Below are 15,981 nucleotides of genomic sequence, written 5' to 3' on the forward strand. Positions count from 1 at the left end.
AGTGTGTGTGTGTGTGTGTGTTTGAGAGTGAGAGAGAACACCTTTCAGGTTGTATTTGTATCTTGCACAAACCTTTTGAAAATGTTTGAGCTGTGAGCACAGGGTTTGGTAACTTCTATTACAAATGATGCATCAGAACTGGTCTCAGTGTTCCTTTCCAGACCTCAAGCTAGTCTGCAAACACCTTGGTAACTGAATTCAACTGGTTGTTGAATTTTGTTTGTGATTGCAATAGGAGCTTCATGTTTTCATCCTTTTCAGAAGCAAGGTTATGCATTTCCTGTATTTGGATTCCAGGTGTGAAGGCTGCACTGATCTCACGACCCTGTCTGGAAATGTCTCACAGCAGGTTTTGATGAAACACACTGCAAAAACACATTGTTGGTTGTGGTATTGCTTTTTTTTATATTTCATGAAATATATATATTTTAAATTCATGGCACTTTTACAGTCAAACACAGTGATGATACAAAGTAAAGGACACTCAATGAGCCATTGAAACCATTAAAAAACAAACAAAAAAATGCTGCTCCCCTCAGCTGGCTTTCTTTCTTAAGAGTGAAATCTAAAGGTACTGTATATATCAGTCTCCTGTCTGTGTTAAATACTGAGCTAGCGCCAGGATGCGGGGAGCTTAGCTTAGCCCACAGATTGATGTAGGAGCAAGTGTAAAAACTGGCTTAACAGTGTATATTTGCTCTAAATTAAGATGCTTATAACATTATTATGTTAGGGGCAAAGTACTATTTTTACAAGTTAGAATGAAGTAGAACATTGTTTTGTTAGAAATAAATAATCTCTCATTCATTTTTCATATAATTGTTTAATACTAGAGACTAAGGGCTCATCTCCTAGCAATAATTAAATAATGCTGCTACTGTATCTACATCAAATGTTTTATTAGCTGCTGAGAATGCTTTTGCTTTGAGTCTTTTTTAATCTTTACACAGAACCTAATTACCAATATAACACACACACGGTCAATTTAGAGTCACCAATCAACCTAAGTTGCATGTTTCTGGACTGGGAAGATGCCGGAGTACCCGGAGAGAACCCATGCAGGCACAGGGAGAACATGCCAACTCTACCCAGAAAGGCCCCGTGTCGGCCGGTACTCAAACCCAGAACCTTCTTACTGTGAGGCGACAGCTCTAACCACTGCCCCACTGTGCCGCCCACATTTCTCTTCATGTACAGGTAAATTAAATGAACAAGAAACAGTGAGCTCATCACTGCTTTAGAAGAGCTTGCACATGCGAAATTTCAGACAGAGGCAGGCCTCCAGCTCTGTATGGAATGTGCAGGCATTAGACTGATATCTTTGTTCACTCTAAGAAAGAAAGCAAGTACAAAGTGTGTTTCCCAAAATGTTGACCTGAGAAATACTAATTAATCAGAAGCAGAAAACAACTCAAAAGTAGTTTTTTACAACTTCATCTCTGTTTGGTTGTGTGAATTTATTTGCCTTTTTGTTTGTTTTCAGCGTGACACGAAAGCAAATTGATCATCGAAGACAAAAAAAACTTGAATAGCAACCAAACGTTGGCTCCAGAGGGCATAAACATAATAAAAATCATCATCATACACATACTAGATGGAGGAGCTGTGGTAAGGGTTCCCTGCTACAGAGCTGCCTAGCACATAATACTGTTAGACAATGAGAGGCGTTGTGCTGTGTAGGCAGGCAGACAAACACACAGACGCAAGACAATGCTGTCGTACATTCGGGAGTAAAAACACTTCATAATTGTCATCATGCAATAAAGAAAAACACATATTTGTTCCAAAAACACGGCACATAGGTTATCATATTTTCTCAATCTATTGTCAGATACATATAAAATATAAAGACATTTCTTAACAAATATAATGTTATTGCATTTTTAATATTACTTCATATAAGACAATATATGCAAGGCATAATGTGGAAAATCGTCTCTACCCAAAGTGGATTGTGGGTAGTGCTTAGCTGATTTTCCTTCTGCTATTAAATGGCTTCTAGTTCATTTGTACACAGTGAAAGCATCTCTTTTCAATGCTTTTCAGAGCTACTGGCCTTGTACAAAGAGTGATGAACTGGGCTGTTCTGCTGCTTCATAACAGGACACTCATCTGCCTCTTTTCTTTTTCTTTTTTTTTTTTTTACAAGTGGTGTTCATAAGATATTCCAATACTTAAGGTTTAACCATAACCCTCCAGCTGAGTTTTTCTCCAGCTTTGTTCTTCAGGGTTTTTTTTTTTCTTTAAAACAACTTACACAGTTATAAAAATTGAGATTTTAATCCATTGCAGTCAAAACTTTAATATTTGTTTTCAGGTTAAATTATCATATGGCTGTGCAGCTATAAACAGAAACAAATCTTTTCTTGCATTCAAGAACTGGCTGAAATGTATATGTTGATGAGTGGATTAACATGCATCTCTAACTCTTTAATTGTTCAATTTAATTATCAATCTCAGGCTTTTAATGTTGTAAATTCAATAGCCTACCTTTGGGTTTTGGGCAAAACAAAACATTTGGAGACCTCACAAAGGGTCTGCAACAAGCAAACCAATACCTAGTTAAGAGCCCTGCGCACAGGGTGCATGTCTGATTCGCGAGTGGAGTAATATTCTTCTCTCAGATTGTTTAATTCAATCAGCTCAGATTTCACAATAAAAGAGCAAAGAATACTGTAAATAAACAGTAAAAATAAGAGCATGAAGTAATTCAGATAGGAACAGAAAAAACACATTGTTTGCGGGGTGCTGATCCCCAGGGTGGAATCCACTGGGCTAGGAAATTGCCTTTTTTCAAAATTTACTGACTAAATGATTGTTTATTGGGGGGGAAAAAAACCATCAATCACTTGCAGGCATGCAGTAGAGTAAAGTGCATATGACTTGTCCTTAATGGACTATAATACAGAATAACACTTTTACAGTTTATAAACTGCTCCTTTGTCATAAATCCTTAAGGTGTTATCCTTTACACTGCTTGCAGTGTGAATGTCACAACATCACAACACCACATCAGCTAAAGTGTTGCCAGGTTTGTTCTGGAGAAAAGCTTCATGTCATCAGGTTTATCCTCAGATTGTCTTAGATCCTAAATCACCACATCAACTTTGACCTACTTCAGTACACAGAACCTGGGCTCCCTTAATACTGGAACTTTCTGATTGGTTTCTGAGCTGCTCAGATTTTGGACACTTAGTTTGGTCAGTAGTTACAACTGACTTTGGAGGCTGGATTAGTTTCGACTTGAGTTGGCTTGGTCTGTGAGTACGGCAATAACACTGCTGAGGTTAGGGATTCAAACACTAGGTCCATATACACCGCACATGTCTATACAGTACATCATGCACTGTGACACAGATTATGCAGAGGCTTCACAAATGTCACTTAAATGCTGATCAGACTTCCTCTAGTGCGTGATTACAGAGAAGTCTTGATTTTGTGACACCAGTCATTTTGTGTCAGGGCATATATGTGTGTGGGAATTTTACAAATATTTCAGACAGGGGTGTTTATTTCTGTCTTTGAAATCCAAATGGACACACACACACACACACACACACACAAACACATGCAAAGCTTGTGAGTCATGACGTTTACATTCTCATTTGACAGCTTTCACAGGAGAGCTGGGACTGCTGGGTAAACACTGCTGGTATGAAGTCAAACATTGCTTAAAGGTCATACACATTCACACACACACACACACACACACACATCACTGGAGGGAAACCCAGTGAATAATTCATCCACTTAATAATACTGTTCATACAAAAGCTTTCCATAATAATAGCTTTTCCACCGCCTTGATTGTCTGACACGCAGGTGAGTCAGTAAAAATGATTGTCAACAGACCAATGAGCTCACAGCCTCTTCCCGCTCCACGGCTGCCCAAACACACTCACCTTATGACACTCCTGTCCTCCCACGAGGGGGCATGGGGGGAGGCTACAAGGAGACAACAAGCACTTAGAGCTGGTGGAAGCCAGAGACTGCAGCAATAAGAAGGCCGAGGAGGAAGCACAAGTGGGGGCGTAGAGGTGAAGGCGGAGCACCCCCAGAGGATCGGATAGAAGATGTCGTGATCTCAGAGGTGAGGAAGGCGGACAGGGGGACCTGGGAGACCAGAGTGGGGCTGGCGTAGTTGATGAGAGAATCGATCTTCTCAGCCTCCTTACTGCAGGCTTCCACCTAGAAAACAGAAGAACAACACTCTGGTTTCCACACGCTTCTCTCTTTGAGTCAGCAAAGAAGCTCAGTCACACACCGTCTCTTTACTGGTTCTATTATAAACTGGATATCAGCCACCTCTTACGTACAGTATTGTTCAAAATAATAGCAGTACAATGTGACTAACCAGAATAATCCAGGTTTTTAGTATATTTTTTATTGCTACATGGCAAACAAGTTACCAGTAGGTGCAGTAGATTCTCAGAAAGCAAACAAGACCCAGCATTCATGATATGCACGCTCTTAAGGCTGTGAAATTGGGCAATTAGTTGAAAGGGGTGTGTTCAAAAAAATAGCAGTGTCTGCCGTTGACTGTACAAACACAAAACTATGTTGTACAAACGTTTTTGTTTCTAGGATTTAGCAATCCTGTGAATCACTAAACTAATATTTAGTTGTATGACCACAGTTTGTTATAACTGCTTCACATCTGTGTGGCATGGAGTCAACCAACTTGTGGCACCTTTCAGCTGTTATTACACTCCATGATTCTTTAACAACATTCCACAATTCATTTACATTTCTTGGTTTTGCTTCAGAAACAGCATTTTTGATATCACCCCACAAGTCCTCGATTGGATTAAGGTCCGGGGATTGGGCTGGCCACTCCATAACATTAATTTTGTTGGTTTGGAACCAAGACTTTGCTCGTTTACTAGTGTGTTTGGGGTCATTGTCTTGTTGAAACAACCATTTCAAGGGCATGTCCTCTTCAGCATAAGGCAACATGACCTCTTCAAGTATTTTGACATATGCAAACTGATCCATGATCCCTGGTATGCGATAAATAGGCCCAACACCATAGTAGGAGAAACATGCCCATATCATGATGCTTGCACCACCATGCTTCACTGTCTTCACTGTGGCTTGAATTCAGAGTTTGGGGGTCATCTCACAAACTGTCTGTGGCCCTTGGACCCAAAAAGAACAATTTTACTCTCATCAGTCCACAAAATGTTCCTCCATTTCTCTTTAGGCCAGTTGATGTGTTCTTTGGCAAATTGTAACCTCTTCTGCACGTACCTTTTTTTTATCAGAGGGATTTTGCGGGGGATTCTTGAAAATAGATTAGCTTCACACAGACGTCTTCTAACTGTCACAGTACTTACAGGTAACTCCAGACTGTCTTTGATCATCCTGGAGCTGATCATTGGCTGGGCCTTTGCCATTCTGGTTATTCTTCGATCCATTTTGATGGTTGTCTTCCGTTTTCTTCCACGTCTCTCTGGTTTTGCTCTCCATTTTAAGGCATTGGAGATCATTTTAGCTGAACAGCCTATAATTTTTTGCACCTCTTTATAGGTTTTCCCCTCTCCAATCAACTTTTTAATCAAAGTACGCTGTTCTTCTGAACAATGTCTTGAACGACCCATTTTCCTCAGGCTTTCAAATGCATGTTCAACAAGTGCTGGCTTCATCCTTAAATAGGGGCCACCTGATTCACACCTGTTATTTCACAAAATTGGCTGTAGACGTTTATCAGTACTATTTGGTGCTATCCAGAAGTTTGACCCAATCTCAGCTCACACTGCTACAAACATCGGGATTCTGAATAAAATGTTTTACAGAATGCCCATGTTAGACCATACTTGAATGCCAGTTCCTGTATTTTCAAGATAATTCATTAAAACCTGCTCTTTTTTTTCAAGAAAAACATCTGTGGCAATTCAGAACTGCAGTGTGTATTTTCCAGATAGACTACTAAGAGGAACTGTTCTACAAAACTCAATTCCATTTAATCTAAGGCAGAAGTTCTCCCCAGGTACACTGGGACTAAACTCACAGCTAGATTTGACACAGCTCCCAGAGAACTGACAGGAATGGAGTGATAAAGGCCTACAGTCTCTCATGGCCATTTTAAGAGAGACCATTATAAGAATGAAATACTAAATAGAATAAGAGCTTGAAAACTTTGAAGCTATTGCCAAGCAAAGTGTGAGAACAAATGATTAAAGAGTCACTGTAGAAATTCTAAAGGCCACTTTTATTAAGGAAATGGCACAAGTTTGCTGCATGCACTTTTAGCATGCCTGTGACTTTGCTGTCAAGTTGCTCTGTCACTTTATGTGTTCAGATTCATACATCAAACAGATCTGATAGAGGACTTTACTAATTCTAGTGTTACAGTAGCAAGACTGAAAAGGTTTTACAGAACAGGTTTAATGTCAAGTAGAGTAATTAAAAAAACATTTCAATTATATAAATACAAAAACCAAATAAACAGAAGCTAATGTTAAACAGAGCCTAAAGGCTAATATACACATTATAAATAGAATAGGCAATCGACAATGTTACTGTGCATTAGTGGAAGTCTGGTGTAAAGTAATTGAACAGTAAGATGCAGTGAGGCTTGGATATTAACAGACTGAAAGGCTGATATTGTTTGTCACAGGAGGAGATCACTCTCCTGACACAGAGGAGAGTCACTGAACAGTGTGACTGCAGTCGGCAGGAACGACTTCCTGTAGTATTCTCTGACAAAGACTAAAAGTGCTCTGCAGTTTGACCAACAGGTCATGGAGGAGTCGTGTACTGCAGGATCCAACAGTTGGTGCAGCCTCCTCATCTCCACAACCAGCTCCAAAGACATCCCCAGCCTTCCTGATCACTTTGTTCCATTTGATTTCAAATTGAGATACATGTGGCAAATCAATGGAATGTGATTCTGTGCTTCAGTCAAAATGAAAACTTTACCACAAATTAACTACCTGTTTTCAATGTTTCCCACAACACCCACGGATAAATAGTTCAAATCAATTGATTCCCTAACTTCACAATTTTACTGGAATAACAAGAAACCCAAAACTTCGCTGTCAACACTCCAGAAGAACAAATCACAAGGTGGCCTAGAAGCACCAAATTTTCAGCATTATTTCTTAGCAAATCAATTACAATATTCAGTTAAATGGATTCAGAAGGATAGTTATAATAGCTCAAAGAACTAGAACAAAAATACATCAGTTGCAGACCTTGCTGTATTACCATACTCAATTAAGAAAATTAACTATTGCAAAAATATCACAATCTCTGCAACTCTGACAGCCTGGTGGAAGCACACAAAACCACTAAATTACCACTAACACCATGTAGATACACTCCAATTTGGCACAACCCTGACTTTCAACTGCATAACAACCCCATCCACTTTCCAACATGGCAACACAAAGGAACACTCACCTTCATCATCTATTTGAAAACAACCAGCTCATACCATTCGATACATTAGTCCAGAAGTACGGAGCTGGGAGAGGAGAATTTCTCCAGTACCAACAGTTAAAATCCATCATTAAATCAAAGATCAATATAATCAACAACCCACTACAACCTTCCATGCTAACTGAGGAGATAATGAAATTCATAGACTCAAGGAAGATAATATCTAAACTTAATAAACTAATGTCAAATACAGATAGAACAATAACAATACCAATGACTAAATGGGAAAAGGATTCGTCGCTCACCCCCCAGCCCCAACTTCTGGACCGAGATCTGTAATAATATCTTTTCCATGACTACCAATATAAACTTACAGCTTATACAATATAAGACTATTTACAGGACTCACATCACACAAGGTAAAATGTTTAAAATGATTCATTGATACAGATGCCTGCTCACAATGTACTCTGGGTTGCACCAATGATTACTTCCATGCTACTTGGACCTGTCTGCCTGTTTACTCCCTCTGAGTAGCGGTGACTGAGAATCCCTCCATCTCCATCACTCTGCCTGCTCAGTAATGTCACAGAAGTCAACCATGAATATGCGTATACACATACTATATATGGGTACACAAAAATATGCGTATGCAAAAGTATATATAGTATTTATATGACTGAAATTGCTATATTATTATGATTTTCTTTCATTGTTATTTTATTATTACAATCATCCATTTTCTGTCAAACTGTCTTATTTACCCATTCATCTTTCTCCACCATTAACAAACCAAGAGTTGTATTACGGGATGCTCCGCCCTGTCCCCAGCAGCTGGGGCATGCAATCTGGGGTCACTCTTGGGGTTTCTCTGGGGGGCACATTATGGGGGAGGAAGGCCAGGTCACTGTTTCCTTTCCCTTAACTGCATATAGCATCACTGGACTGCTGACACCCTCTTAGACAAGCTCCCTCCTCAGGGTTTGGGAGCTGTTTAGGAAGGGAACACACCACACATTGGGGTCAGGTCTCTCCCCTCAAGGTCAGGGGCCGACCCCGAGCTGTTTCAGTCCCAACAATCAACTATTGACATAAACTGTGACGAACAGTCAAACAAAGGGAAGGTTTAACTTAACCATGACACAAGACTGGACGACCTCAACCTGTTGAGCTGCTTTGGAGCTCCCCAAGCAGCGGCCTCACCTCGTGCTGGTGGTTCAAGGCAGAGGGATCACCAGTACACTCCTGTTCCTTTATTGATTCAACCCCCCCCCCAAATTTCTTAATTTATTTGGTTTAATTTTATTTTTCTCTAATAAATACTGAATATCAATCTGCATAGAGTTGGATACACCCACACTACACACAACTTAATTTAATAACACCTTTGTTTCTTTTAATGTCTGTTGGCTCATGTGCTATGTTATATCCTTTGTACTGTAAATGTATTATTTCATGTGGTAATAAAATATATATACACACGCGCACACACACACACACACGTGGCAAATCAATGGAATATAATTCTGTGCTTCATGATTCAGTTTGTTTTCCATAATATGACTTAATATCTCAAAGACATGAAAGAAGCTGCTGCCTAGTAACTAAGACATACCAGAAGAAGAAGGCCTTATTCACCGTTTCCTTCATCCTTGACAGACTACACAAGTCTTCTTTAATAAGTTACAGGATAAGCCTTCTTTTGCTCATCTATGTACAGATGCAAGTGTTTGGCTTTGTGGAAGTCTGTCAGACTTGGCACCATGAATTATTAAGTATGAAAATATACGTAAATGATTTAATGTAAATATGTCACTCACACAGGTTTAGTTCATTATTGGCCTTGAACGAGTGAAGCAAGAGAAGAACAGTATGTTAAAAAGAAAGAGGTGGATGTGAATCTGACCTGACTACAAGACAAGACTGCTGGAGAGGAATAGAGATGTTTATGGCCCAGGAAAACAGACTGCATTAGACTATTTGGATATTTATTCCATTTAGGCAGTGTGCACACAGTGAGGGGCAAACCTATGTAGGCACACCAATCCGAGCCCACAGAAACAATGAAATGAACTAGAATCAGGTTCCAACATTATCTTCCCATATGCTATGCTAATTCGTCAAAACTACTTCAGCTACATTACTGTGTTGATGAAGGCCATGTAGCTGAAAACATCTGGAGGAATAAGCAGAGCATATGGTAGGAACATTGCTTTCACATCCATCAAACTCCTGTTACTCAGATAATGTATTCAGACTATTCAGACTCCACATGTAAACTGGAGTGCAAAGCCCAGCAAAGACATACATCACAAATGCTCCTTTAACCTCCAAGCCTGGAAGTGTTTGATTGGCAGCTGGGCCAGCAGGGGCCGTCACCAACGTCAACATAACATTTTCTACTTTTTTTCTCTAAAAACAGTTGATGAAGTCACAGTATTTTTTCACAGGGACAGAAAGACCTTGAGCTAAACAGAAAACAGAAAAAAGGCCCTGCTGTAGTGCAATGTATTCACAATTGCATGCGAGATGACACAGCCAATTCTCTGTGATATGACGATGTTCCACAAGAACGATGTGGGAATGACGCACTCTGCTGTTGTTTTTGTTTTTTTATTCATGAATTTTTTTTATGATAATGATGCAATTATCAGATCACATAGTGAAGTTTGCAGAAATATAAAGAGGCTGCATAATGTTCCATATATGTTACAGTAATACTGCAGTCGACCATAGCTGTGGTCAGTCATGAATATGTCTGTGATGTTTTTCAGAACATCTAATATTTTTGCTGAACCATAATCACATTATCACTGATACAAATAACATCATCTTGTCCCTGACAGACCATGTTTGATTTGCACCATGATGTTGAGGTCCTGTTGATTTTGAGGTCAAACTAAATTGTGTTTTCAATATTCACTGTATAGTGTTTGTGGTAATGAAGGAAACACTGATGCGTTTAACTTTAATAGTGCTTGGACAACATGTAGCTCTGGCACAGCGGATTAAGATACATCAGGCTTGTTGGTAGGATACACTGTTGGTTTGGGTCTTTTCATCAGATTTGTTGACAATAAAGATGTAATGATACCAAAACTCACAATATGATATTGCCACAATAAAAAGCCCACAATATGATATTTATCACAGTATTAAAAACATTAAGAAAAAATAGGAAAAAAGCCCGTTACCAACTAATGCATCAGCATTTTATGTACAAGGTATATACAGATGTATATACAAGATAATGCAAATAAAATAAAACAACATATGATTGCAGCAGCTGGACCTTGTAAATAAAACGCATCACACTCACAGTGGAACTTAAACTTTTTATTACCTCTTAGGCAGGTTTAATTTACTCTGGCGGTCGTGCTGACCAACCACGACATTTCTTGAAACTGCTAAACTGAAATGCTGCCATACAACAGCTCTGGAAAGTGACGACGAAGCATCAGCTGTGTCAGTGACCTTAACGCAGTTATACTAGCAAAATAACCATATGTAATATCCTGGTAGATAGCATCACAGTTCCACGATGGTATAGAGACATTTTTCTATCGCAATATCGCTAAATTACAAATATTGCTACACCCCTGACAAGAAGACAAATATGGAATGTCATCAGCCTTATCCTTTAATCTGATGCCATTGTTGTGAGGACACTTTAACTGTCCACAAAACTTCAGTGGGCTTTTCGAAGGTTCAGAATGGGTTTTGGGGTTTAAATGGACTGTATTTTATATAGCGCTTTCTCACACTGGCCAAAGCGCTTTTACAGAAGATCATACACCATTCACCCATTCACACACCGATGACGACAGGCTGCCATGCACCGGCGCTAGTCAAGCCACCAATTCGGCAATTCGGGGTTCAGTGTCTTGCTCAGGGACACTTAGGCATGCGGGGAGACCGGGAGTCGAACCACCAACTTGCTGGTCAGGAGACGACTGCCCTACCTCATGAGCCACAGCCACAGATGATGAAGGTGAGTGTTCCTTTGTGTTGCCATGTTGGAAAGTGAATGGGGTTGTTATGCAGTTGAAAGTCAGGTTTAGGCTAGGGTTATGGTAAGGGGCTAGAGTGCATTATGTCAGTGAGTGTCCTCACAGTATCAGAAGTACAAACATGCATGTGAATGAGCGTATGTTACCTGCAGGGCCGTTGGCTGCCGGTCCACTGGGGTAATGAGGACCACCAGCTCATGATCAATGCTCAAGAAGCCAAAGACATCACACTGCGGCACTGAGACGTGAAGCCGCAGGATGTGCAGGACGTCACGGACTGTCACCGGCTGGTTCTTATTCAGCTGCACACAGGTGAGTCCGAGGTAAAACAGACAGATCAGACCACATTAAATGTCGGCTATTGTGCTTTTAATTTGATTATAAAATGTCAATAAATCATGATATTGCAAAATGCTGCCCGTCGGGTACACTGCATCGTGGGAACAACCAATAAACACAATTTCTGAATGTAGAACAGAGCTTTAGAATAAAGATCTCTTTATTATATGAGAAAAGGTCTGTTGTAGGTTACAATACAGAATGAGAATATTGTATAATATCAAGTCCTAATCTTTTGATGTTGAACATGGTTGTAATATTAGTTTTTTATTATATATGATTTTTTTTTGTAAAATAGTATTTTTATGCTAAAAAAATTGCAACTTTATTTATTATTATGACTACAGTTGTTTGTTTTGTTAATAAAATCCTTATTTCACATTTCCTTAAAATGATCTTCATTGAATTCCATGGGAAAGTGCATCCAAACGTTTGACTGGCAGTCTGAGCACTCCTGTGTTACAACCACAGCATTCATGCTGCATTCCTTGACGATATAAACACAAAGTCCACAAGTCCTTTCACACGAAGTACTTATTCTGCTGAGGTCCAGCTGCAGCTGAGTTTTGCTGCATAAAATTAGCTCTTGTATTAAGTCAAAGATATGTAACATAACAAAAGAACTAAACATTTTGAGAGCCTGCTGCATCAAGACACACATGGTAGGCCCCAGTCTTCTATCTCTAAAAATCATGAACGAAGTCAGTAAAATGAAAGATAAATGAACTGGTGTTATAAAAGCAGCCTGTTGATAAGTAGACAGTTGAGAGTAGTCTCAGCAGGATTAGTTTTAGAAACTAGCACAGTTAAACCATATTGTATTCTCATTTTTCTGAGCAGCTGCAGATCGGTTCAGCTCTGCTTGTATTTGGCATTAACAGGATTAAGGTTGAATCTTGCTATGATGCACTTGTGCGGGGGATCACAGCCAAGCTGAGCCAAAATGGTTTTGTTGTATAATTAGGCTGAACACAATGAGATGCCAGTGGGACTTATAAGACAATAACAACGCTTAGGAATCAGAGGGCTTCGAACTTTACTGCTGCTCCATGTTACGTCAGTATGGTGGCCTCAAAATACCTGTGGAACTGAAGTAGTATGTAGCTAACAGTGTGTTGGCCTACATTCGGATTATGTGGCTTACATGTCTGAGGACCTCTATCCTTTTTGTAATTATGTTTGATAAGCTTGACTAAAAGTGCAGAGTTCATACTTCATTTCAACTAGGTCATACTACCTGTGTTGTTCTTGAAGAACATTTTCAAATTAACATCACTTGTGTGCCCTGTGTGCAAAGCTTTAGATCATTAAAAAATCTTTTGTTAAACACTGTATAAATAAATGTATTTTTGCATTGAGATGTAACCACCTCAGAAGCACTGGACACCATTCAAATCTAACAACAACATTAAGATTTGGAGATCATCATCATCATCATCATCATCATCATCATCATCATCAAGCCCAACTGTTCCTAAAGCCCCATTTGGACAGGACTGGCATTGCATTTTGAGGTGGGACATGAATTATTGGATGAAAAATGTACTGTCCTCCTTGGAAATTTAATTCATTATTCCAGATGAAAATTTAACCAGCAGGGAATCACAGAATGTGATCTGTAAGTCAGAGGTCAAAGCCAAAAGAGACAGAAGCTTCCGCAGGGGGTGTGGGATGGAAAATGGGGAAGCAAAGATACTGCGTCACTACTCTGTCAAGTCTTAACAATGAGACATGAAACACACACTGTGTGTGAATTCCTGAGGATGTCATTATCTCTGATGTTTATTGTGGAAAAACTAAATTCACTGACATTAATTATTATTGTTATTATTGTTCAATCATCATCACATTAGCTTGTACAGATAATGGACGGATGGATGTCACTGTCATAGTAATAGCCACTCTCATTTATATGATACAGTGTGATAAGCCTTTATTTCAAGTGTGAGATCCTCTTGAATGTTAAGCTAGTACTGCATTTTGGGAATTTAATTCATTGTTCCCATTGTATGACATTTACAGTAGCACTTGGACTAATCACTTGAATATGTTTGGCTCAGTGTACTTTTATAAAAAGTAGACTAATTAGCATTCTCTGAAGCAAATGTATGAGCTCTGGGAGCTGCTGCTGCTGTCACCGGCACCACTGCTGGTTCATCAACTTTTTTTAATGACATTTAAGTCAGATTTTAAATCCCAGGCTCCTGTTCCCCAATGCACCACCACATCCACAACACTACAGTTACCACACAGTGTCTGAGACACACTACAGTTGTTTAAGGGAGTAACAAGATGTATGTATGTTTTCAATAGGAAACATGGGCAAAAAATGAAAATGATGTAGAAAATTTTCAGCCATGAAACAACTAAAATTGTTTCACAGTAGTGTAGGTCAGTAATGTCCTCTGTTCAGTAAAGGTTGTTACTGAAATAAATTAGCAGTGCTGTGTTATTTTGAGCAGGACATTTGTGAGCCTTTGCAGTACTGAGTTCTTTGGATTTACAGCGCCCCCCACTGCCCAGCACCTGCTATTACATTTAATACCACCAACAGTGTCAAGATACAGAAAATGTGGTTCTCAGTTTCACCACCATCTAATTTTGCAGTATGTTGCTTTAATAGCCAAACTCTTTATAGTTTTTCCAAAATATTTAATGTTTTTCATATTAGTACTTTAGTTCTTCACCAAAAACGAATTGCAGAACACTACTGAGACTGGACTTCAGGATTATTCTTTGGTTTCTGAGTAATTAAAACCTTCCAACAACATTAAAAGTGTTAAATCCTCTTGATATTCTCTTCACAAGTAGAAAATGACAGAAGTCCATACCTTAGAGAAAGTGTTCATCTGCTCTTTGTTCCACAGGATCTGCAGCATGCTGGCACAGATTGGACAGCACGCTCCTGGAAAGAGGTCGGATGTCAGGGCTTATGACAGCACAGTTTTCAGAAACTAATACTGTGTACACGTCACATTTATAGTACAGCTGTAACCGATCTGAGGACAGTTCATCCAGTTTACCTGTAACCTTCCTATTGGAGGTGTTAGTGCACTCACCAGGTGGTGTGACAGGGTGGCAGTCCGGAGTGGACAGAGGCGGACAGGGAATCAAACTGCATGCAGATTCGGAGGGCACGTCAGACACGGCCCCCACAGCATGGCAGGGGCCCTCGTAGTCCACAGCCACGCGGTCAGAGAAGGCCTCACACACTGTGTTGTAGGTCTCCCCGTTATGGCCACAAACTGGCTGTGGCTTCCTACAGGCATCCTGTGAGCAGGACCCACCAAGCAAATGTAAAAGTCTAAATATATATGTATATATAAACAGTATATAAGCAGCACATTAAAGGTTTGTATATATACCATATGTGTCTCTGCTATGTATGTACTGCATATGTTTTTCTAGCTTCACATTAAATCTTTTATTTACCTTGATTGTAACAAGCTATGTTTTTTGATATACTGAAAGCAAAATGAGAATTCAAAAGCCTTGCTAGCAGCTCCTACAGGGGACACTGAAAAACAAAAATCATATCCTTTTGCTATTGTTAGAGTCATATAATAATAGCTGTGGCCCAATTCAGGGAACACATCCTTTGAAGGCTGCATTTAAAGACAGATTGTGTCACAAGGCCGGCCCATTTCGAAGGCCAATTCTTATGTGGCCAAGAATTACGTCCTTCTTTCGCTGAACAACGAAGGGTCCAACTGATGGATCCTTCGCGACCTTTTGTATGCGTGCAGAGAGCAGAGCAGCTGTCAAAGTTGCTAAGCAACAAGAACAGCGCTTCATAACGCAACAGTAAAGGCAGGAACAGTTGGTAACGTAAATAGAAAATGCATTCTCGTTTCCCTTAATGGCATTTTTCTTTGCATCTTCGTCCTGCACTGTAAGATACAAGGAATGTGAGGAGTGACGAATCGAAGAAACATTTATAAGGCTTTCTTTCCTCTCATCCTTCATTTGAGGTGTCCAGTCACCAACTGATTTCCAGTAAAGTGGTGTCCTTGATCCTTGCTTGACCCTGAAGTTCCATCCATCCATCCATTTTCCTCCGCTTATCCGGGACCAGGTCGCGGGGGCAGCAGTCTAAGCAAACATGCCCAGACTTCCGTCTCTCCAGACACTTCCTCCAGCTCCTCCGGGGGCCTGCCGAGGCGTTCCCAGGCCAGCCGAGAGACATAGTCCCTCCAGCGTGTCCCGGGTCTTCCCTGGGGCCTCCTCCTGGTGGGACATGCCCAGAAAC

General features: G+C 40.0%; 1 protein-coding gene across 1 annotated transcript in view; it reads right to left on the minus strand.

Moving 5' to 3' along the window:
- Positions 1–2,130: 2,130 nt before the first annotated feature.
- The window catches only part of reck (reversion-inducing-cysteine-rich protein with kazal motifs), a 57,186-nt gene continuing 43,335 nt past the window's right edge, over positions 2,131–15,981 (minus strand). Inside the window, exons 18-21 of the mRNA XM_020609608.1 lie at positions 14,792–15,002; positions 14,564–14,637; positions 11,540–11,695; positions 2,131–4,188 (exon numbers count right to left, since the gene is read on the minus strand). Of these exons, the coding sequence (XP_020465264.1) occupies positions 3,967–4,188; positions 11,540–11,695; positions 14,564–14,637; positions 14,792–15,002 (663 nt within the window). The 3' untranslated portion in view covers positions 2,131–3,966. The remainder of the gene's footprint in view (positions 4,189–11,539; positions 11,696–14,563; positions 14,638–14,791; positions 15,003–15,981) is intronic.

The sequence above is a fragment of the Monopterus albus genome, unplaced genomic scaffold (assembly GCF_001952655.1).
Source record: "Monopterus albus unplaced genomic scaffold, M_albus_1.0 scaffold100.1, whole genome shotgun sequence".
NCBI classification, from domain to species: domain Eukaryota; kingdom Metazoa; phylum Chordata; class Actinopteri; order Synbranchiformes; family Synbranchidae; genus Monopterus; species Monopterus albus.